At 63.8% G+C, this 23994-nt stretch overlaps 1 protein-coding gene across 1 annotated transcript; it reads right to left on the reverse strand.

Moving 5' to 3' along the window:
- Positions 1 to 1804: 1804 nt before the first annotated feature.
- Positions 1805 to 23994, reverse strand: ADSS1 (adenylosuccinate synthase 1). The gene is made up of 13 exons (XM_066342250.1): positions 23701 to 23994; positions 17304 to 17406; positions 13207 to 13269; positions 12642 to 12692; positions 12213 to 12279; positions 11301 to 11408; positions 11118 to 11199; positions 8457 to 8583; positions 7647 to 7801; positions 6787 to 6911; positions 5043 to 5140; positions 2262 to 2411; positions 1805 to 2188 (listed from the first exon to the last, which is right to left on the reverse strand). Exons 1-13 carry the CDS (start codon positions 23890 to 23892, stop codon positions 2136 to 2138), a joined length of 1374 nt encoding a protein of 457 aa, XP_066198347.1. The 5' UTR covers positions 23893 to 23994; the 3' UTR covers positions 1805 to 2135.

A 23994-nucleotide genomic window follows, 5' to 3' on the forward strand; every position in this document is an offset into this window, starting at 1 on the left:
AGAAAGTTTCAAAATAATTACTTTCAGGCCTCTTTCCAGAAGCCGGGACTCCAGGGCTCGAGACCCAGCCTTATCTGCACATTCTCTGCTGCTGACGTAAAACTGCTCACCCTGGAGCGCCCGGGTCTCACTGAAACTGCGGGTGTGGTCAGGACAACACCTGACCTTCCCTCTGTCCTCCTGCCTCCCTGGGCACCCCTCCTGTGCCTGTCGTCAGACCCTTTCAAAGCTTCTTGGAGCTCTGCTCTGGAGCGTGTCCTCAGACAGGCCTGGATAAAATCTCTTTTCCATCTGCAAAGTCTCCAGTCTTCTTTTTGACGACATGCTCCATGCCATGGCCTGGGGCTTGCTCTGGAAGGTTCTGTCCCAGCATGGAGGAGGCACAGCACCAGCCTGTGTCTAAGCAGAGGGGGTTGGCAGCCACTGCAGAATCCAGACGAAAACAGCTTCCTGTGGCGCCCAAGGCCAGGCTAGTCTCTCTCTCTCTGCAGAGTGAAGTGATGTCTCTCTCTTTTGAAAAATGCTGACTCTGGTTGGTTGTCAGAATCGCCCCATCTGAGTCTATAGCAAGATGCTACCAGAGGGTCATCTCGGAAGGAGAAGCTGTTTCCCAGAGGTCATGAGTGGCCAGGGTCCCCGGAGCTCACGTGCCTCAGGGCTTTCTCCCTTCAACTCTCTCTCTCTCTCTCTCTCTCTCTCTCTCTCTCTCTCTTGCTGTATCATGGAAGGGAGGACATAGTTCTCCGGAAACTCCAAGACTGTGTCTGCGTGGGCCTGTCACCTACACCCCACGGAGCCATCTGCTGCTGCAGCCATCCCGGACCCTGTTGGAGATGTTTGCTAGCCTGGTGTCCCCGGGAATCCATGTCTCCACACCAGAGACTCGAACCGACTTCAGTGAAGCCAGCTGACACTCTCGGTGCTAAAAAGCCCGGAGCCCGGCCCCTCCCTGGCTGACTCTGGCCCTCTCCGTGGAGTTCTTCTCCTTTCGAAGTGATACAGAAAGAGCCGCTGTTTTGCTCAATCTACCCTGAACCCTGAAGAGCTAGCTGTTAAGGAGGCTGACCAGTCTGGGAGGGGGTGGCACAGTAGGGAGCATGCCTGGTCCATCTGCTGAGACCGGAGACAGCCAGGTGAGGGCCTGCAGAGACGGGGGTGGGGCAGGGTGGCTCCACCACCTCGCGGAGAGGGTGGGGGGCTCGGGCTCTAGAGCAAAATCTTTTAACTGCTTGGTTTTGGAAAACACACTTACTGTTGTAGCGTCTCTTATGGGGGCTGGTTCTGAGCAAACTGCCCAGCTTAGTGAGCACGTCACTCAGACTATTGTTATGGCAAAGCCTTGGTGGTGGCCCTGGCCGGTTGGCTTAGTGGTAGAGCGTCGGCCCGGCGTGTGGATGTCCCGGGTTTGATTCCCAACGAGGGCACACAGGAGAAGCGCCTATCTGCTTCTCCACCCTTCCCCCCCCCCCTTCTCTCTCTTTTTCTTCTCCTTCCCTCCTGCAGCCATGGCTTAATTGGAGTGAGTTAACCCGGCGCGCTGAGGACAGCTCCATGGCCTCCGTCTCAGGTAGTAAAAAATGGCTCCGGTTGCAACAGAGCAAGGGCCCTAGGTGGGCAGAGCATCGTCCCCTAGTGAGTTTGCTGGGTAGATCCCGGTCGGGGTGCATGCGGGAGTCTGTCTCTCTGCTTCCTCTCCTCTCACTAAATTAAAAAGAAAAGAAAAAGCCATGGTGGTGACTCTTTAGTGCTTCAAAGTAAAAATAAAGCAATAAAGTCAGAACAAAGCATGCTCGACCCACTACTGTTCAGCAGTAGCTCTTGGGTGTTTATTGCTAAACTGCTCCAACCGGACATAGAACCACATGGCACGAACATGCCGCCAGAGGTCCATGCTCTGAGCTCACTTCAAACAGCAGGGTTGTAGAAATGTGCCCCACACTGGCTTTCGGATGTCTCAAAAGATCGTAGAAGTCAGGGGGTTGAGCTGAACACTTAAGGAAAAATAGAAAAGTCCAGAAAAATAGTTTCTTCTTCCCTTTTTTTTTTTTTTCTTTTTTTTGAGGCTCTGGCGTTGCCTCCGAGGGGCCCAGGACGTGCTGTGCCTGCTGGATCTGCCGGATCAGCTCCCTCGCCGTCTAGAACAGCTGGATGATCGAGTCCCTCGACTTGCCGACACCAACCCATTTCACTGAAAGGGAAAAGGGTCGTTCAGGCCTGGGTGCCGCGAGGAGGGGGAGGGTGGCCGGGCGCAGGGCACCCACCTGCCACTCCGAGGTGATTCTCCACAAACCGAACGTAGCTCTGGGCCTGAGAGGGCAGGTCCTCCCACTTCCGGGCGCCCGTGGTGTCCGCTTTCCACCCAGGGAGCGTCTCGTACTCCACCTCGACCTTCTGCAGGATCTCCTGGTTAGCTGGGGACACATGGGGGTGGCGGCGTCCCTCAGGCGTCTGCTCCGTCGTCGCGGGAGCAGACGCTGGAGAGTGGGGACCCCCCAGCCCGGGGCCTGCTTCCCTGGGGGCTCAGGAGCGAGCAGGGCAAGTCACCCTGTTTGGTTTTCTCGGGGTCGGGAGTGGCTCTCAGACACAGGCTGTATCCCTTCCAACCAGGGGACACATCCACCCGAGGCCCGGACTCGCCAGGTGCCCTCCTGGACCGTCCACGGCGACTTGGCTGAGGAATTGCCAAAGACCCCGCCTGGAGATTCCTAAGGGACTCTGAGGCTTTCAAGTGTTGAGAAATCCCGAAGGGGCTATGCTTCCCACCCCTCCCGGGGCAGAGACCCCACTGGGAAGGGACCCCTGGGCTCCCGGAAGATGCCAACCGCCCTTCAGGGATGGAAGATGCTGGAAGAAGCCATCCAGCTCAAGGGTCTTGAGCCTCAGCCCCTTCTGAGTTTGCAGAGTCCCCCGGACCCTGACCTCGCGGTCACACCACATTACAGTTTCCCCCTCTCAAAGGGCAGGATCAGTAGGGCCGGGGGGGGGGGCCTGGGAGCCGCTGGTGGGTCCACACAGCCCAGGGAGGGAGGGGCAGCTTGTCCACCACCAAGGCCGGGGGCCCCTGGGAGCCGCTGGTGGGTCCACACAGCCCAGGGAGGGGCAGCTTGTCCACCACCAAGGCCGGGGGCCCCTGGGAGCCGCTGGTGGGTCCACACAGCCAGGGGAGGGAGGGGCAGCTTGTCCACCACCAAGGCCGGGGGCCCCTGGGAGCCGCTGGTGGGTCCACACAGCCCAGGGAGGGAGGGGCAGCTTGTCCACCACCAAGGCCGGGGGCCCCTGGGAGCCGCTGGTGGGCCCACACAGCCCAGGGAGGGAGGGGCAGCTTGTCCACCACCAAGGCCGGGGGAGGAAGCCGCTGGTGGGAGCAGGGGTCAGAATGTGACCCACCGTACACATTCGCAAGTAATTGTGAAACCCAGGAAAACAGCATGAGCTTCATGCATCTCAAAAGGAGGGACTGCGGTCCTGACCCAGTGGTGGGCGCAGCGGTAGAGCATTGACCTGGGGGGCTGAGGCCCCAGGTTTGAAACCCTGAGGTCACCAGCTTGAGCATGGGATCAGTGACATGATCCCATCGTTGACGACTTGAGCTCAGAGGTCTCTGGCTTGAAGCCCAAGGTCGCTGACTTGTAGGCCAAGGTCGCTGGCTTGAGCAAGGGGTCACTGGCTCAGTTGGAGCCCCCCCCCCCCCCCGTCAAAGCACATATAAGAAAACAATCAGTGAACAAGTAAGGTGACACAGCTTAAGAGTTGATGTTTCTCATTTCTTTCCCTTCCTGTCTCTGCCTCTGCCTCTCTCTCACTAAAAACTAATGAATTAATTAAATAAAAGGACAGACTGTGATGCAGGGATCCTGGCTTGGTCTTACACAGTCAGTCCAACTCAAAGTGTGTTTTCTCAGACCAAATGGTCATCTTTCCACCTGCACTGGGAGTTAGGTTCTCCAGAGTGGCCCGCGTCTGCGATCAGGAGGGAGGCCTCGATGGCCAGGTGGCTGCAGGTCCCTCAGGGCCCTGAGGTTGATGTCAAGTTCCCTCCCACCTGCCACCAGCCCAGTCAGTCCCTCTGAGTCCTTCCCAAACAGTGACCCGGGACCTGGCCGGCCCGCCCCCCCAAGGGCATTGAGAACCTGGGACGGCGAGTGGTCAGACAAGCGCGGCTCCACGTGTGAACCCTTCCCCTCGTCTCCCGGACCCACCGGGCATGTCTAGCCCATGCCAGTGCGGCTGCCCACGCTGGGAAGTCTTAGGTTTAGGTGCAGGGCTCCTTGAAATCCAGAGCCCCTTTAAACCTCAAGTTCTCCTCACCCAACCTTCCCACTAGGGCTCAGAACACAGGTTCTCATCCTCCCACTGGGAGGCTGTCCTTCATCGGCTTGCTACCCTTGTCCTTCCTGGCTTCCTCCTGGCCTTTACTTTGAAATGTAGCAAAAAGTTGACCTTTGCAGGAATGTCGGGGAAAGCTGACATCCTGGACGGACCTGACCACTAGGGGAGTTTAGATCGCAACAGTTGTTTCTGAAAGCCTAGCCACAGCCTCAGAAACACCAGGTCCCAGCTGTTCCTGGGAGATTCTTGACTTCCGGCTGTCTTCAAAATTTACCAAGGGCCCCCGAAAGGACCATGCTGATTAGGCCTGTGCTACATCAGAGGGAACTTGTGTTTCTGCAGCTGAATCCCCCTCTTCCGGCTCCTCAAGTCAGTGACCAAGGCCACCAACCCCGATATGCTAATCTGAGCATGTCCAGGTGCTCCAATCTCGTGTCAGCAAGAGCCTGCAGTAGCCCCTGTATCTAAGGCTCCTTCCTGCAGCAGCCCCGGTATCTACGGCTCCTTCCTGCAGCAGCCCCTGTATCTACGGCTCCTTCCTGCAGCTCGGGGGTGGGGGTGGGGGGTTGACACCCTTTGCTGGTCTCAGCCCTCTTGCACCCAGGGGCTATTGAAATAAATTTTCCTCTGGGGACACACTACTTAGTCTCCTGTTTTCGGTTCGTCCCGTCCCCGTGGTTTCTGCCTTTCAAGAAGCCGACTCCCGCTCGTACCTGGGAAATAGGGGATCCTCTTCCCATTCAGCTTGTACGAGACACCAACTTTGATCTCATCCAGGGCATCCAAGATGTCCAGTTTCGTTAAGGCCAGCCTGTCCAAAACCAAGACGACACAAAGGGAGAAGCTGTTGGCAACGCGCTCATGGCTTTGTCTGGCTCCCCCCCCTGCATCCCACTGCCCCTCTGCTTCCGTGAACAGAAAACACAGCTGAGGCACTCAAGGAGAAACATGGCAGGCGGGCCGGGGCACACCGCCAGTGTCACAGGGTGGCACCGCCATACCTGCCTTCCACCTGGCTGTGTCTGGGGTCAGCGCAGAGCCCGTGCCCAGGCTTATGCACCCTGCTCTGCTCACCGTCCCGGGCTTGCCTGCGACACTCAGTGCTGTCCTCAGAGACCCTTGTGGGGTGCAGTGTGCCCCAGTATGCATATGCTGAGGCCCTAACCTGCAGGCCCACAGGACGGGCTGTCCTTGGGGTAACTAGATTACAAATGAAGTCACTAGGGTGGGGCCTCACAGTCCAGCATGACTGGCATCTCTACGGGTCCATCCATGCCTGTCCTAATGTACAGACCAGACCAGGGCTGGAGGGGTGGGGTCCCAGCCTGGAAACTTCCAGAAGGGCTTTGTGCTGCCACCTTCCTGTCCTCCACCCCACGTCCCCGTTGGAGAGTGAGCAGGGACACCTTCACCCTCTGCCACAGATGGGACAGGGACGGCCTCTCTCTTCCCAGCACCTTCTGGGTACTTTCCCCACGGAGACGTGAGGGCCCGGCCTGGAGGGTGCGCGCCGGCCCCCTGAAAAGACCTCCTGACTCAGCACCCCAGGCCGGGGCTCACACCAGAGGCCCGTGGGCCCCAAGAAGGCCGCCACCCCATAGTCATGCCCCCAAGCGCGCGTGCACCCCGGGAGCGTTCACAGAGCGTGGGCTGGGCCCTCAGAACCGCGTCCATGCCGGCTGCCTGGCGCCCATGCAGACCCGGCCGTGTCCACACCCCTGATGCCGACGTTGCTGTCTGGCTTCACGACTCTTCTTCCCGCCAGGCCCTGAGCCCCAGACCTCACACAAGTGTCTCCCTTTCCTCATCTCCCTTTCAGCCCGGCCCCGTGGCTCCTGCCGGCCCAGTCCGTCTCTGCCTACAAACATCACTTCACGTCAGTGCCCCCTGGCCAGCGGCTCTCCAGCTCCCTCTCTGCACGTGGGCTGCAAAGTGCTAGGTCTTTCCAGACTCTGACATCCGCTGTGGGAGGCCTGCTCTGCCAGCATCAGCACCTCTGTCCGTCCGGGTCTCAGAACTCAGGGCGAGGCCTCCCGTGACGCTCGGTCCTACACTGAATGGGGACAGTCTCTCCTTCCCACGGCCCCAGTCTTGTACCCTAACAAACCAGCCAGCTAGACGTCCATGCTCAGCCAGTCCAGGCCGGTTTCCATGTCGCAGCATGTTGGGTCTGTCAGGACAAGGGTGGTTTACCGCTCCCCTCCCTGCCATCGACAGATAAGCTATCTTAACCTCTGACAGGTGCCAAGACGCCCTCTGGTCTTCACAGCATTGCTCATGGGCTCTGAGTGCCCTGGACAGAGGTCCACATCACTACTCATTGTGGCCCTGCCGTGCGGAAGGGTCCGGGTGGGGTGACGACACCCCACTGGGGAAGGCTGTGGGGCCCAGGGGAATCCGGGACAACCCCAGCTTCGTGGATGGCTTCGGGATGGCCACGCGGCCACAAATGCTTACGCAGTAAATCCGTTGACCATGTGAGCATATCTCAGAATCATCAGGTCCAACCAGCCACAGCGCCTCTTCCTGCCTGTGGTCACCCCCCACTCGTGGCCGCGGTTCTGCAGCAGGTCACCGATTTCCTGTGCGAGGACAGGGCAGGGCCACTTGTGCATGAACCGGAGCCTGGCCCATCCCTGCCCAGACTTCCCTCTGCTCCACCTCTGCCCCCCTGCCCCCCTGGCTCAGGGCAGGGCTGGGAGCTGCACCCCTGCAAATTCCCCCCTCATTGGCCAACACGCCCCCAGCTGAGGCTCTGGCCAGTGGGGGTCACAGGAGGACTTGTGGGGGAGGCACAGGCCGCCTCCCTCACCTCCTCCCCGTCAGCGCTCATGTGCAGGAGGTGAGGGCAGAAGGGACCTGTCCTGTAGCTTAGCTGGGGGCCTGGAGTGTGAGTTGACTTCTCCTGGGGTCCCTGTCCCTATGCCCATGTCCCCCTGCCCTGTTAAAGCTGCCAGATACTTCTGGACACTGTGCCTCCCTACCTGCTCCCGGCCTCGCAGGCCCCTGCTCAGGACAGGAGCCGCCTGTCCTCGTGGCCACCAGGACACAAGGCCAGGCTGAGAAAGGCAGGCTGCTGGAACCCTGAGGACCCCTTCCTGAGCCAAGGGGGGGGTCTCTGACCCCACTCGCCTGCAACACTCCCCGGGGGGAGCAGGACTGTGTGGACACGCCTGTGCCCAGTGCATCCTCAACACAAGCCCGTGTGGTGGCGTGGCTCCGGAGCCCACGGCCTCACACACATCTTGTCGTGCACCCCCACGGACGCCTGGTCCCCCTTCACATCCCCACAGGGTCCCGCGGAGCTGGGGACTCACGTTGATCTGCTCGGTGGGGAAGGCGCCGATGCCCACGCGTGTGGTGTAGGCCTTCACCACGCCATAGACGTCGCCTATGTTCTGGGGCGGGATGCCCAGCCCCGTGCACACACCGCCCACCGTGCAGTTGGATGACGTCACAAAGGGGTAGGTCCCTGCAAGACAGAGCCGGTCGGGGACTCGCCAGGCCTGCAGCTCGCCCACAGCCCAGGGACCCTCTGGGCAGAGGCGGCGGTGGACAGCCCCCGCCCCCGCACGGCCCCTCGGTGGACAGCCCCCGCCCCCGCACGGCCCCTCGGTGGACAGCCCCCACCCCGCACGGCCCCTCGGAAGGTCCCTGTAAGACAGAGCCGGTCGGGGACTCGCCAGGCCTGCAGCTCACCCACAGCCCAGGGACCCTCTGGGCAGAGGCAGTGGTGGACAGCCCCCACCCCGCACGGCCCCTCGGAAGGCTCTCCAGGGAGAGCAGCTTCAGGGACCCGTCCTGGGGGAGTGCCCCCACACAGGGTCTGGGGGGTCCGGGAGGGAGAGGGCTGCTGCAGGTGGGCTCCGTGCTGGTGTGCCCCAGGGTCGGGGAAGGGGGTGCAGTCAGACCACCCGCCCCTCCCGGTCTCTCTCGCCCTCGGTCCTCTTCTCTCCAGCTCGGCCTCTCCCCTCTCGGCTGAGGTTAGAACGGGGTCAGCGTGATCGCTTTCATGGCAGGGCTGACAGCGAGCCTGAGGAAGGGGGCTCGGCTCCATGTCCCCCCCCCCCCCCGGCCCCGGCAGGGACTCAGGGGACGGTGCGTTGGGCCGGCCTGCCGGGACATACCGAAGTCAATGTCCAGGAGGGCTGCGTTCGCACCCTCCACGAGGATCTTCTTGGGGGGGCCGTGGAGCGCCTCGTACATGAAGTAGACGCCGTCTCGGACCATGGGCCGGATCCGCTCGGCGAAGCCCTGCGCAGGAGGAACGCGGCTTCAGGGGGTGGCCCGGGCAGCCCCCAGCTCCCGCCCCCTCCCGACAGACAGCTGGGCCCCACCAGGCATTCCCCGCCCGCCAGGGACCTGCCCTGCAAGCCTGACCCGTCCCGGGCTTGCCTGCCACACACAGTGCTGTCCTCAGAGACCCTTGTGGGGTGCAGTGTGCCCCACCATGCGTGTGCTGAGGCCCTAACCTGCAGGCCCACAGGACGGGCTGTCCTTGGGGTAACTAGATTACAAATGAAGTCACTAGGGTGGGGCCTCACAGTCCAGCATGACTGGCATCTCTACGGGTCCATCCATGCCTGTCCTAATGTACAGACCAGACCAGGGCTGGAGGGGTGGGGTCCCAGCCTGGAAACTTCCAGAAGGGCTTTGTGCTGCCCTCTTCCTGATCTCCACCCCACGTCCTCGTTGGAGAGTGAGCAGGGACACCTTCACCCTCTGCCACAGATGGGGTGGGGACGGCCTCTCTCTTCCCAGCACCTTCTGGGTACTTTCCCCACGGAGACGTGAGGGCCCGGCCTGGAGGGTGCGCGCCGGCCCCCCGAAAAGACCTCCTGACTCAGCACCCCAGGCCGGGGCTCATACCAGAGGCCCGTGGGCCCCAAGAAGGCCGCCACCCCATAGTCATGCCCCCAAGAGCGCCTGCACCCCGGGAGCGTTCCCAGAGCGTGGGCTGGGCCGTCAGAACCGCGTGCACCCCGGGAGCGTTCACAGAGCGTGGGCTGGGCCGTCAGAACCGCGTGCAGCCCGGGAGCGTTCCCAGAGCGTGGGCTGGGCCGTCAGAACCGCGTGCACCCCGGGAGCGTTCCCAGAGCGTGGGCTGGGCCGTCAGAACCGCGTGCAGCCCGGGAGCGTTCCCAGAGCGTGGGCTGGGCCGTCAGAACCGCGTGCACCCCGGGAGCGTTCACAGAGTGTGGGCTGGGCCGTCAGAACCGCGTGCACCCCGGGAGTGTTCACAGAGTGTGGGCTGGGCCGTCAGAACCGCGTGGGCTGGGCCGTCAGAACCGCGTGCAGCCCGGGAGCGTTCCCAGAGTGTGGGCTGGGCCGTCAGAACCGCGTGCACCCCAGGAGCGTTCACAGAGCGTGGGCTGGGCCCTCAGAACCGCGTGCAGCCCGGAAGCGTTCACAGAGCATGGGCTGGGCCGTCAGAACCGCGTGCACCCCGGGAGTGTTCACAGAGTGTGGGCTGGGCCCTCAGAACCGCGTGGGCTGGGCCGTCAGAACCGCGTGCAGCCCGGGAGCGTTCCCAGAGCGTGGCTGGGCCGTCAGAACCGCGTGCAGCCCGGGAGCGTTCCCAGAGCGTGGGCTGGGCCGTCAGAACCGCGTGCACTCCGGGAGCGTTCACAGAGCATGGGCTGGGCCGTCAGAACCGCGTGCACTCCGGGAGCGTTCACAGAGCATGGGCTGGGCCGTCAGAACCGCGTGCACTCCGGAAGCGTTCACAGAGCATGGGCTGGGCCGTCAGAACCGCGTGCAGCCCGGGAGCGTTCACAGAGCATGGGCTGGGCCGTCAGAACCGCGTGCAGCCCGGAAGCGTTCACAGAGCATGGGCTGGGCCGTCAGAACCGCGTGCACCCCGGGAGTGTTCACAGAGTGTGGGCTGGGCCCTCAGAACCGCGTGGGCTGGGCCGTCAGAACCGCGTGCAGCCCAGGAGCGTTCCCAGAGCATGGGCTGGGCCGTCAGAACCGCGTGCAGCCCGGAAGCGTTCACAGAGCATGGGCTGGGCCGTCAGAACCGCGTGCACCCCGGGAGTGTTCCCAGAGTGTGGGCTGGGCCGTCAGAACCGCGTGCAGCCCGGGAGCGTTCCCAGAGCGTGGGCTGGGCCGTCAGAACCGCGTGCACTCTGGGAGCGTTCCCAGAGCGTGGGCTGGGCCGTCAGAACCGCGTGCAGCCCGGGAGCGTTCACAGAGCGTGGGCTGGGCCGTCAGAACCGCGTGGGCTGGGCCGTCAGAACCGCGTGCACCCCGGGAGCGTTCCCAGAGCGTGGGCTGGGCCGTCAGAACCGCGTGCACTCCGGGAGCGTCCCCAGAGTGTGGGCTGGGCCGTCAGAACCGCGTGCACCCCGGGAGCGTTCCCAGAGCGTGGGCTGGGCCCTCAGAACCGCGTGCACTCCGGGAGCGTCCCCAGAGTGTGGGCTGGGCCGTCAGAACCGCGTGCACCCCGGGAGCGTTCCCAGAGCGTGGGCTGGGCCGTCAGAACCGCGTGAAGCCCGGGAGCGTTCCCAGAGCGTGGGCTGGGCCGTCAGAACCACGTGCACTCCGGGAGCATTCCCAGAGCGTGGGCTGGGCCGTCAGAACCACGTGCACCCCGGGAGCGTTCCCAGAGCGTGGGCTGGGCCGTCAGAACCGCGTGCAGCCCGGGAGCGTTCACAGAGCGTGGGCTGGGCCATCAGAACCGCGTGTGTTCCCAGAGCGTGGGCTGGGCCGTCAGAACCGCGTGTGTTCCCAGAGCGTGGGCTGGGCCGTCAGAACCGCGTGCACCCCGGCTGCCTGGCGCCAGCTACCTTGAGCCTTTTGAGTTGACCTTCCACGTCTACTTCCAAAGTGGGGAACATGGACTGGTGCTGATGGGCGAGGTTCTTGAACCTGCAGAGGGGACAACGACTGGGTCCCCTCAGCCCTGCTGGGTCCCCCAGCCTCTCTCACTAGCCAGCCCCCCTCCCCCGGGGCTGCGGGCGGTCAGGTACCTGGTGGAAAACTCATCGAAGTCGGACAGCAGGTCGCAGATGCGCAGGCCCGTGCGGGCCGCCTTGGACGAGTAAGCGGGCCCGATGCCCTTCCTGGTGGTGCCAATGCTGAGAGACGGGGCGGCTGTGAGCACGGGGCCCTGCCTAGACACTCGGGGGCCCCAGCCAGCGCCCCGGACCTACGTCCACCCCAGGAGTCTTGGTGGTGTGAGAACTGACTGGACTGCTCACGCGGCCAACTCTCAGGAACCGGGCTGGGCAGTGGGCAGATGGTTCTGAGCCCCAAACTAAGCCTCCCCTCGTCCCTTGGTCTGGGCCCCAGCGCCCCATGGTGCCCTCCTGTCCACCTCGTCCAGCACTGGGGATGCTGCCCTCCAGGGGCTGGGAGCTGGCTGTGCCCACCCTGCCCCCACTGCTCAGCTGCAGGCTCAGCTTTGCCCCCTGCATCTGACCGAGCCATGGGAGTGTGTACTTGTGCGTGTGCATGTGAGTGCATGTACGAGTGTCAGCATATGTGTGCACAACTGTGCGTGTGCGTGTGTGCACGTGTGGGGAGGGATGTGAGAACCAGACCCCCCCACCTAACCAACGTCTCTGAAGAACACGTGTTTGACCATCAGGTGTGGGCAGGGCAGGATCTGGACGCCCTGGGGGGCCGTGGCCTGTGTGTGAGGTCCAGGCTGGCCGGGGAGCCTGGTGACAGGTGACTGACAGCGCGCGCACCCCTGGGGGGGGGTGGCAGCCAGTGACGACAGCATGGCCCCAGGGAGGGGAGAGGCAGGCTCATTCGGGACTCAGGACGGGGGAAGCTGGGGCTGAACCGACAGGGCTTTCCTCCCATTACCTCGGACCGGACACCCCCCAGGACAGCAGCTTGGGGACGAAGCCACCACGAGAGGCCTCGGTACTCACTTCTTCCCCTCCTGGGCTTGCCGCTGCACCTCCTGCAGCCCGTCAACCGCCTGGTGGAAGTCGAACACTGCGGGGCCAGGCGAGGGCATCCCAGCGGGGGGAGAAGCAGACCCAGGGTTACGGGCCATGCCCGCGCTGTGCCCGCCCCGTGCCCGGGTCTCCGTGGAAAGGGGACAGACTGGAATCCAGCTCCCGCTCCCCACCAACGCACGTCCCCCTGGGCTGCGGCTTCCCCATCTGCCCTGGGGGCCGTGATCCCGACCAGCCGGTGCTCCGGGAAGGCCGCGCAGGGCTGCGTGGGCTCCGGGAAGGCCGCGCAGGGCTGCGTGGGCTCCGGGAAGGCCGTGCAGGGCTGTGTGGACTCTGTGGCCCGGGAGGAGGGCCGGGGAGGGATCGCTTGTTCACAGGGCGGGGAGGGGCGACACTCACCGAGGTGGGCTCGGTCAGAGATGACGAGCCTCTTCTCCCAGTCCCTGAGGCCTACAGTGACAGGCACAGGGGAGGGCTCAGGTGGGCAGCTCCCCTAGCGCCCACCTGGCAAGAGCCACCAAGGTCATCTCCAGGGCATGGCCCTCCCCTCGTGGCTTCTCCCCCTGCGGGGCGGGGGAGTCCCAGACCCTTACCTCCAGGGGAGGCCCCCTCATCCCCATCTATCCTCCCCAGGCCCTGCACCCCGGCACCTGTTGGTACCCCAGGGTCAGGTTCCCAAGCACCCTTTCTGCGCCTGCCCTGAACTGGAGCCTTGAGACCGAGGCTCCGTCTCCTCCATGGCCCTCGCAGGGTCTCGGGGCTGCTGTGCTGGGCTCAGCCTGTACTCCACACAGCCCTCACGGGCCCCACGCGCCCAGACGCCTTGGCCAGCAGCCTCACTCACTGTCCGCCGGCCTGCTGCCCCCAAGGAGGCCCAGGCACCACACCCTTCCCCCAGGTGCGGTCAGCCCACCAGAGAAACCGCACAGCAAGGCAGCGGCCAACATGGCCGCCAGGGACCTACCTTTCTTCTCATTCTTCTCTGCTTCTTCGAACAAGCCCGGTAAGTGGACGACCACCCCGTTGCCTGCGACACATGGACACGGAACGGAACTGTATCACGTCCGTTGGGGACTTACGTTTATGATGGCATGAAATTGGCACCCCCCCCATTCAGTCAGAGTGGCTGAGACGTGGACGCAACCCCACACCCACGACGGAAGAAAGGACCACCTGACCGCGGTCCTTCCACACCGTGCCACGTGACTCAGCCTTAAAGGGGACAGGCGTGGTGACACCTGCCACACCACGATGGGCCCTGAGGACGTCATGCTCAGTGAAGTCACCCAGTCACAGGACAAGCACGGTGTGAACCACTCACACGAGGTCCCCAGAGGAGTCAGATACACGCAGGCTGTGGAGGGTGGAGCCAGAAGCCGAGGGTGGTGGTGGTGGGGTTGGTTTAACAGAGACAGAGGCTCAGGTGAGGAAGTTGGGAATGTTCTAGAGATGACAGTGGGGACGGTTGCACCACAATAGTCAACATACTTAGCACCTCTGAACTGTACACTTAAAATGGCTAAGACGGTACATTCACATTGTGTGTGCTTCATCACAACAGAAGAAAGAGCCCATGCCTGACCAGGCGGTGGTGCAGTGGATAGAGCGTCGGACTGAGACGCGGAGGACTCAGGTTCGAAACTCTGAGGTCGCCAGCTTGAGCGCGGGCTCATCTGCTTTGTCACCAGCTTGAGCCCAAGGTCACTGGCTTGAGCAAGGGGTCACTCACTCTACTGGAGCCCCCCAGTCAAGGCACACATGAGAAAGCAATCAATGAATAACTAAGGTGCCACAACAAAGAACTGATGCTTCTCATCTCTCTCCCTTCCTGTCTGTCTATTGCTATCTGTCCCTCTCTCGGTCTCGGTCTCTGTCATAAAAAAAAAGAAGAGCCCAAACCGAACAGCGCCACCTGAAGTATTTGCAGAGACAGAGCAAAGTCCAGGGGTGGGGTTGGGGGGAGAGTGGCCAGCAAATGGCATGAGGGAACTTGTTGGGGTGACAACAGTGTTTTAAAACTGAATTGCAGTGATGGCTACACAGCCATGGGTAAATTTTATGGCACATAAATTGTCCCTCGGCCCTGGCCAGTTGGCTCAGTGTTAGAGCGTTGACCCGGCGTGTGGATGTCCTGGGTTCAATTCCCAGTCAGGGCACACAGGAGAAGCACCATTTCTCCCCCCTCCCCCCTCTTGCTTTTCTTTCTTTCTCTCTCTCTCTCTCTCTCTCTCTCTCTCTCTCTCTTCCCTGTAGCCATGGCTCGATGGGAGTGAGTTGGCTCCATGCCCTCTGTCTCAGGTGCTAAAAAAAAAAAAAAAAGGCTCCAGTTGCAATGGAGCAAGGGCCCCAGATGGGCAGAGCATCGCCCCCTAGTGGGCTTGCTGGGTGGATTCCGGTTGGGCGCATGCTGGAGTCTGTCTCTGCCCCCTCTCCTCTCACTAAATAAAAATAAATAAATAGGCCCTGGCCGGTTGGCTCAGCGGTAGAGCGTCGGCCTAGCGTGCGGAGTACCTGGGTTCGATTCCGGCCAGGGCACACAGGAGAAGTGCCCATTTGCTTCTCCACCCCTCTGCCACGCCTTCCTCTCTGTCTCTCTCTTCCCCTCCCGCAGCCCCCTGGTGGGCAGAGCGTTGCCCCATGGTGGGCGTGCCGGGTGGATCCCAGTTGGGCGCATGCGGGAGTCTGTCTGACTGTCTCTCCCTGTTTCCAGCTTCAGAAAAATGCAAAAAAATGCAAAATAAATAAATAAATAAACTGTCCCTCAAGAACGCAGTTACGGTTTATTTAAATGGTCTGAAGATGGGAAAGCAGAGACAGGCAGCCCGCCGGCCCCAGGGTGAGCCGGCTCCTGGGGGCCCTGCTGCCCCAGGCACAGAAAACCGGAGCGGGCCCCACGGCAGACTAGCTCAAGGTCACCCGTTCCCGTGGGGTCCAGATAGAGCTGCCCGCTGGCCCTTCCCTCCAGGACCACAGGCCGCTGGGCCCGGGCCACCGTCTCTGGGTCGGTTCCCTCCGGGGTTGGCCGTGGCACGGGCTCAGCCAAGGAACGTCCATACAGATGGGAGTGACTCAGGGACTACGCCAGCCACACCGAGCACAAAAGGTCACCTAAATGCCACGCATCCTCAGATGACCGGGGCGGGGCCTGGGGAGTGTCGCCCGCGGAGGGGCAGCTGCGTGAGCTCCGGGGCCGTCAGCCCTCGCTAAGCGTGAGGCTCAGGCACCGCCCGACCGCGCTGCCCCACAAGCTGAGCCCCTGCTGCCGCGCCCTGGTGACCGTCCGGCCCGGGCTCCAGCCACCGGCCTGACCCGCCCCGAGCTCCTCGGAGACCGTGCAGAGTGCCCTCCCCCCACCAGGAGGTGCCTCCTTGGCCTCGCTTCCTGGCTCCCGAGTGGCTAGGGCGAGGGGGCGGCAGACGGGCCGGTGCTGAGAGGGCTTCCTGCAGCGGGGCCCCCCTGCCAGGCCAGGCCGGGCCCCCATGTGACCGGCAGGGCGTCCACACGTCTACACGCATGCGGAGGGGGTGCTTGGCCACCTGCCCAGCTTGCCCACACACGGCCTCACAGCTCGTGTGTCCCTCCCGTGGGCCGGACCCCGTGCCATCGCTGGGCACACACACCTGCTACTGTAGCCCCCGCTGCCTGACCAGGCAGGGGCGGGCACAGATGAGTCACTAGTGTGTCTCAGTCATGGAAAGAACTAGAAGGAAAAGGGCTGGAAGGCCTGGCCTGGGGACCGGGACAAGGTTCCCTGAGCAAGGGAGGCTAAGAGCTGAGGCTGGGACAGGTCTTGTGACGAGGACGAGAGAGAGACCAAGAGAGGGCAGGGGGGAGAGGGCGAGATCCACACAGTCCCGGAGGTGCTCTGTCCCTCAGGGGCGCCAAAAAGCCACCAGTTGGCTTCAGGGAGGGCAGGGGGGACTGGCTGGGGGCCAGGGGCCTGCAGAGGGGAGCGAGGAGGGCCCCCCACAGCATGGACCGCGTGCAGGGGGGAGGGCAGGGGCCTGCAGAGGGGAGCGAGGAGGGCCCCCCACAGCATGGACCGCGTGCAGGGGGGAGGGCAGGGGCCTGCAGAGGGGAGCGAGGAGGGCCCCCCACAGCATGGACCGCGTGCAGGGGGGAGGGCAGGGGCCTGCAGAGGGGAGCGAGGAGGGCCCTCCACAGCATGGACCGTGTGCAGGGTCAGGAGGAGCACAGGCTCCCCACCTAGGTGGGGCCCGCCACACAGCAGGAGGCCAGGCCCATCCCACACATGCATACACACAGCTGTGCAGGCATGCTCAACCACAGGCACACGCACACACACCTGTGTAGGCATGCTCAACCACAGGCACACGCACACACACCTGTGCAAGCATGCTCAACCACGGGTACACACGCACACACCTGTGCAGGCATGCTCAACCACGGGCACACGCACACACCTGTGCAGGCATGCTCAACCACGGGTACACGCACACACCTGTGCAGGCATGCTCAACCACAGGCACACGCACACACACCTGTGCAAGCATGCTCAACCACGGGTACACACGCACACACCTGTGCAGACATGCTCAACCACGGGCACACGCACACACCTGTGCAGGCATGCTCAACCACAGGCACACGCACACACACCTGTGCAAGCATGCTCAACCACGGGTACACACGCACACACCTGTGCAGGCATGCTCAACCACGGGCACACGCACACACCTGTGCAGGCATGCTCAACCACGGGTACACGCACACACCTGTGCAGGCATGCTCAACCACGGGCACGGGCACGGGCACACACACACACACCTGCACCCACGTGCAGCACACCCGTCTGCACACATGCACATGGGCTTGCCCAGCACCCCTGGGGAGTTTGGGATCTCAGCGGAGCCCCTGACTCCCCGACCTGCCCCATCAGGCTGAGGGCAGGCTCCCTGGTCGGACACCAGGCCAGGGCGCCCGCGTCGGGGCTGGGACCTCGAGCCTTGGCCTGGCTGAGCAGGGTGTGTGGGGACAGCTGAGGCCCTGCCTGGCGCCCTGGCTGCCCACGTCCGGGAGGGGGTGGTGGCGGGCACTCACCGATGAAGGACACGGCCTTGGTGTTGATGATGCCGCTGGGCAGCAGGTGGAAGTCGTACTCCTTGCCGTCCACCACCACGGTGTGGCCAGCGTTGTTGCCCCCCTGGGGACAGAAACCGGCTGAGTGCCCAGGAGCCCCAGGTCTTGGACCGCCCGGGGGGGCCTGCCCCGCACCCGGCCGCACTCTGGGCCAGCTCCAACGCCAGGAGCTCCGGGGCCACGTCGAGGCGTCTTGGGGGTGGGGGTTCTGTCTCCGGGGGCGTGGGAGGTGCCGTCCATGCTTGCACTGGGGAGTCTAGTCCAGGGTCGGCTCTGCTGCCTGTCTGGGGTGTGCTGGCTTGGTGCTCTGCTCCTCTAACAGATGCAGGGTCTCGGGCACGGAGCTGGGCCCAGGCTCCTGCCAACACCCTCGCTACCTCGTGGGCACATGCTGACACCCCAACGAGGTGTCTCAGTGCAGCGCCTAAAGCTGGCGCACGCTCAGGACACCTCGGGGGGCCCTCCGGATGCAGAAACGAGAGGCACAAACTCAGGCCCCCGTGGCCCAAACTGCCACGCTCCACACAGCCCGAGCTCTGTGGTGGCAGACAGGTCGGGGACAGGTGCCATCACAGGCCAGCCGGGCCAGCACCCCTCACCCCCTCTGCAGCGACTCCTCCCTTAGGTCCCACACCTTCCAGTTAAGAATAAAAAATGAAAAAAACAACAACACAATTTTGAGGCCAGCCCCGTTCTGGGAAATGCCAGGCCACAGGGTCCTCGCTTTGAGAACTTTTGCTGACGTGAACTGGGGCTGGCGGGGAAGGTCGCACTGGAGGGAGGCCTGGCCTGCCGCCCAATGTCCCACCACTCAAGGGCACTGCGTGGTCCTCAGGGCCTGCATGGGTCCTTGGGCCCCCCCACCCTGGGTCCTTGGGCCCCACCGCCCCCACCGCCCCTCCCCCCACCCCCACCGCCCCTCCCTCCCGGGCCCCCACAGGGAGTGCGTGAGCAGGGCACCAGGGAGAGACACGTGCCTGCTGGTGCCCAGCCCCGAGAACCTGCCCCTCGGTGTGCCCGTTCTGTCCCCAGGACCCGGGGGCCCAGCCTGGCCCCACCTTCCTGCCTCTACTTCCCACAGACACTGGCTTGTTCTGGAGCCCCCTCCACACCACACCCTCCGATCCTGCCCACAGAGGGGGTCCTGGGTTGCAGGCTAGGAGGACCCTCAGCACCCACCCAACCCCCCACACAGGGCCAGGCAGGGTGGGGCCCTCACTCCCTTTCCGTATCCACCCCAGGCTGCGCTGAAAAATGGGGCTGCCTCCCACAGTCCCGCGGGGGGGGCACCTGCTCCTCACGTCGTGTCTGGACAGATGGCCAGTCTCCCAGTCCCTCCTGAAACAGCCAGGGAGGGACGACTGGGGCCAGCACGGGGCAGATGCAGGAGGCCTCAGCCCCTGAACTGCTAAATGGAGTGGAACTTAGAGCCCTAGCCCACCACCCCGCTACCCCTGCAGCCCACTCTGCCCCCCACTGCTGCAGGCTGCCCTCAAGGGCCCCGCTGGAAACCCATCCCCCCAGGGGTCCCGAACACCGGGCATTCCGCTCACAAAACACGTGTGGGGCCCTGGCCGGTTGGCTCAGTGGTAGAGCGTCGGCCTGGCGAGCAGGAGTCCTGGGTTCGATTCCCGGCCAGGGCACACAGGAGAAGCGCCCATCTGCTTCTCCACCCCTCCCCCTCTCCTTCCTCTCTGTCTCTCTCTTCCCCTCCCGCAGCCAAGGCTCCATTGGAGCAAAGATGGCCCGGGCGCTGAGGATGGCTCCATGACCTCTGCCTCCGGCACTAGAATGGCTCCGGTTGCAACAGAGCGACACCCGGGAGGGGCAGAGCATCGCCCCCTGGTGGGCATGCCAGGTGGATCCCGTTTGAATGCATGCCGGAGTCTGTCTCTCTGCCTCCCTGTTTCCAACTTCAGAAAAATTAAAAAACAACAACAAACACGTGTGGGAGGCCCCTCCAGCCTGTCCGCCACGCTGCTGACCCGGGTGTGGAGGCCATGCTCCCAGGTGGGCCATCTCCGAGTCCTGGGGTCCCTGCTGCCTGGGCGTGCCTCTGGTGGCCCTGCCCTCCCTCACCGCCGCCCCGCCCCAGAGCGTCCCTGGGACTTCTAGGTGCTTGGCTGTGGGAACCTCGCCTGTGCAGGGGAAATGGAGAACGAGGGGCCCTGGGGGACCTGGAACTGAGGACGGTGCCCCATGAGTGAGGGCAGGCAGGGCTCAGGGTAGAGCCTGCGCTAGGAGGGAAACCAGGTGAGCCTCCCACGGTGACACGGGCTGGGTTAGGGAGAGGCAGGTGCAGGGAGGGGGAGGGGGGACGGGACGGTGAGCTTGGCCTTGACCATCAGAACCTCCCTGGGGTGCGGGCGCCGTCAGTCAGGAGGGGCGGACGGCGGGCAATTCGGACAGGCCCATGTGTGGCTGGCTGACAGGCCTGGGGTCCCTGCTCTGCCCTGGACCCCGCACACAAGCAGGAGTCCCCTCCGCGGCTCTGGCACAGCCACAGCCATCTTCGCCACCAGAGGGGGGCAGCTGAGGGGGGTGTGGACTCCAGGGACAGATGGGGAAACGGAGGTCCCCACTGAAGGGAGTTTGCAGCGGAGCTCAGGCCACACTGCCGCCCCCCCCTGTGCCGGACATTCCCCCGCCCCCCACAGCGAGGCCTGCTTGTCTGCTGGGCGGGCGCCGGACGAGCCCACACACCCCGCCTCACCTCCCTGCTGAGTGCTCAGGGCCCACATCCGCTGGTTGAGCACACATGCCGGCGTGATGGCCTCTGAGCAAACCCTGCCTTTGTTTGGCGTAAACACGGGCACCTAGGAACAGGCACCGGCCGCTACGGACCAGTGGGCGTCAGATAACCCCTACCAGCTGTAGGGCCCAGGCATCAGCCCACAGGCAGCTCCCAGGGACATGAGCCAGCCGAGACACAGAGCCCAGGGTGACTGTGCCCCCGACCCTTGTCTGTCCTCCCCCAGGCCACACGTGGCCCGATGGTGAGGCCGGGGTGGGGACACCCACCAGCCACCCTCAGGCTCTGGACCGACTGCTGTCGGCAGGCCCCAGGGGAGGCGGGCCAAGGCCCACTCGGGCTGCAGCCTGGTTTAGAAAACCACTTGGAGAGGGCATCTGCAACAGGGTCCCCATGAGAGAGGGGAGATGGCTTGTCTGGGCTCCTGCCTTGTGGGATGTTCTTGGCCTTCCTGTCCTAGGTGGCTGTGTGCCGGTGCCCCGTCCGTGAGAGTGAGCCAGGACCGTCCCCAGGACCTGGGCAACCCGGGCATTCCCAGACCTCTCTGACTCACCGTCTGACCAACAGCAACCTGGGGGCTGCCTCACCCTACTTCTACGCCCCTCCAAGTGCTTCCCTCTGTGGTGGTCTGGAGTCAGGCAGTCGCAGCCCCTCCAGGGGGCTGAAGCCACCCCTCACGATGCCCTCCTGGGCCTGACCGATCACTCAAAGGCCCCTGTGGATGCCAGCTGCCTCCCTGGGGTCAGGGAACTAAGAAGGGGGGGCTATCACTCTCAGACAAGGGAACAAGACCAAGGCAAGGCTGGCCCACTCAGGAATCTGACCAGCCTGACCTTCCCTGTCCTTGAAGGCATTCGGCCCAGGCCCAGTCACATGCGCAGCCTGTCCCCAGAGAGTGAGTGGCAACCCTGGGCCATGCAACATACACCCCAGGGCTCCCCCCACCCCACCCTGCATCTGGAGGGCCTGCCCACCCTATGTGACCTCTGCCACCCTCCTTGGCACCCCAAGGCTCGTGCAGCCCTGACATGTAACCCTGATGTTGCCGCTGGGGGGCCCTTCTCCATGCCTCTCCTTATCCCCATGTTCAACCTCAGGGGGCTCCCTGGAGGAAGCATGCCCTGAAAGCCCTGTCACCCACGTCTGTCCCCAGCCGTGCTCTCTAGGAGCTGTCCTTGCACCATGTACTGCACTATCTGCTTGGAAGCCTCCCACTCACATCCTCTGACCCGCCAGGCTCCCCACCACTCAGCCACCCCCCACCCCCTACCCTTCCTTCTCTGACCTCCACCACTTAAGTCTTCTCGATGCTCAAGATGGCAACTTTGGCCACACAGGGCCCACTCAGCCCAGGTTCCGGGGAGGCACCGGCCTGGCCTGTGAGAGTCCCTTCTCCCCATCAGCACCAGCTCCGTCAGGACAGGGACCAGCTCTCCCGTCTCTGTGCCTGCCCCCTGCCCTGGCCCATGTGCAGGACAAGTGGACAGAGGGAGCAGAGAGGAGAGTGTAGGGTGGGGGTGAGGGGCGGGGCCCCAGCAGCTCCTCAGAGGTGTGAACCCACCAGTGGGCTGTGGCTGTGGCCGTGGCCGTGGCCCGGCAGGAGATCTCTGGGCTGCGGCGGCAGCAGCAGGCTTTACCAAGATCACGCACACCACGCAGGGCCAGCGCTCGGGGCGGAGACACTGTGACCCTGTCTGGGCGAGGCTGAGGAGTCCCCCACCTAGGCGGTGCTTCTCTTCACTCAGTGCCCACCGGCAGGTTTCACCCATCCACGCATTCACTCAACCCCAACTGAGAGTTCCCCTCCTCCCATGAGGCCTTGGGGCAAGGCCTGGGACAAAGGAGGTCACAGGGACACAGGACATGGGCCACGAGGAGAAGGGAGGCTGCCTCAGAAACGGGTCCCGGGGGCAAAGAAAATAGCAGGAGGAATCCAGGGACCGAGACTGGCCCACAGGCCCCGAATAACAGGTGAGAACAAAGAAAGTGCAGCTGTGGGCGACACAGCTGCCACCTGGGGAGGCCCACGCCCAGGTGACAGGCCAGGGGACCAGGTCACTGGGCTGGCCGGCTGCTGGCCCTTTCAGGCTGCTGCCCAGGCAGACTCCAGCCCCAGCCTTCATGGCCTTTGGTGGGTTTGTCCAAGGCTCTTGGGGAGTGACAGGAGTGGGCAGCGTCCGGCCTGCTGACCCAGCTGGCAGAGCTCCAATCCAGAACAGAACCAGCTCCACAGCTGGAAGGAGAGCCGGTGGCCTCAAGCTGAGCGTAGCGAGGGTCACTGCCACGTTACTTTGAGGAGGGGAGATGGGCCACAGATGGGCAGGGGAGGCTGACCGGAGCCGGCAGTTTATGTGGAGGGCCGTGGGTGTCACTGGAGCTGGGGGTGGGAGGTGGGAGTGTCTCAGGAGGGGTCAGCGGGGAGGAGCAGCTCACTGACCACAATGCATCTAGCTGCAGGGGGACAAGGGCCTCTCTCTCACCCGGCAGGGGCTCCAAGATCTGCTTCTGAATCTGGGGCTCTCAAGAGAGAAGGGTGGGGGACCTCGAGTCCTGGTAAGCACCCCCCAGGGGTCTACAGTCAGCTTTGGGCAGAGGTAGTCCAGCTGTTGAAGTTTCCCTGAGCCAAGTGCATTGGGCCTGTCCCCTTCTCGGGGGGACTCTGAGCCCCAGTTTCTGTGGCAGGAAAGGCCACCGAACCAGGGAGAAGAGGCCCAGGGGGTACCCCTCTCCCTATATTTGGCAGCATTCTTGTTAGTGCTCCAAACGCCAGCAGTGCCAATGCAAACACCCCAAAGCCAACCCCTTTGTGCTCTGATTTCAATCAGCCACAGCTGTGGAGTATTGCTTAGCAGTGGCCCCAGCATGGGGCAGTGGCCTCCAGGGGGCGCCAGCATCAGGAAGAGGCACAAAGTCTGCCCGCAGGGCACAAAGTCTGTATCTGGCCTTCTCCCTGGCACCACCAGCAGCTGGTCACCCTGGCCAGAAGTCCAGGGCCCCTCCCTCTCCCTGCCTGGCCAGGACTCTCCTTCTCCTTGCTCCGCCTCTCTTCAGGTCCTCCCCACTGTCCTGCCCTCACCTCTGCCTCCTCTTGGCAGACACCCCAGGGTCACCCCTCCCAGAAACGCCTTGCCCGCTTATGCTCCTGGGCGCCCAGGCGCCCTCTGTGTGCATGACCCCTGTGCGGAGTCAGCCAGCTCCTTCCCAGATCTGGAGTGAGGCATGGAGGTGCCCCGGTGGTCCCCAAAACCACCTGGGAGCTGGGGTCCCCGCCTCCTCCCTCACCGGAGGGCCCAGCAGCACGCCCAGTGGCACACCCCACCCGCTGAGGATCGGGTGTCCCCAACTCAGCAGGACTTGTATTTATAGCTCTGCTCCTGGTCCACTGGAGGGCTGGGGGTGGGGGAGGTGGGGTCCCTGGGGGAGGGAGAGGGGTGTCCCGTACAGGGAGGGAAGTGTGAGCGCCTGTGAGTGGGTGTTGTGTGCATGTGTGAGTGGGTGGGGGTGACCGCTGGAAAGGTGTCCCCGGGAGGGAAGGGCTCCAAGAGGCGTGTCAGTCTGGGTAGGGGTGGGGGTGGGGGCTCGCTGGGTGGGGGCGGCCCGGCGCACCTGGCAGCGGCTGATGATGTCGGCGTCCGTGGCCAGCAGGTCCACCACCTTGCCTTTGCCCTCGTCCCCCCACTGCGCGCCCAGCACCACAGTCACCCGGGAGCCGGTCGTTGCCACCTCCTGCTGCAGCCGCCCCCGCTTGACGCCGCCTGCGCCGGGGGGCCGGTCGTTGGAGGCTCGGGTCGCCGACATGCTGCTTGGCTCGTCCGCTGCGCTGAAGCCACTGAAGAACTGGCCCGAGAGCCCGCCGGCCCTCGCGCCCCGGCCATTAAAAGGCGCCGGCCCGGGGCGGGG

Source organism: Saccopteryx leptura, chromosome 6, assembly GCF_036850995.1.
Source record: "Saccopteryx leptura isolate mSacLep1 chromosome 6, mSacLep1_pri_phased_curated, whole genome shotgun sequence".
NCBI classification, from domain to species: Eukaryota; Metazoa; Chordata; class Mammalia; order Chiroptera; family Emballonuridae; genus Saccopteryx; species Saccopteryx leptura.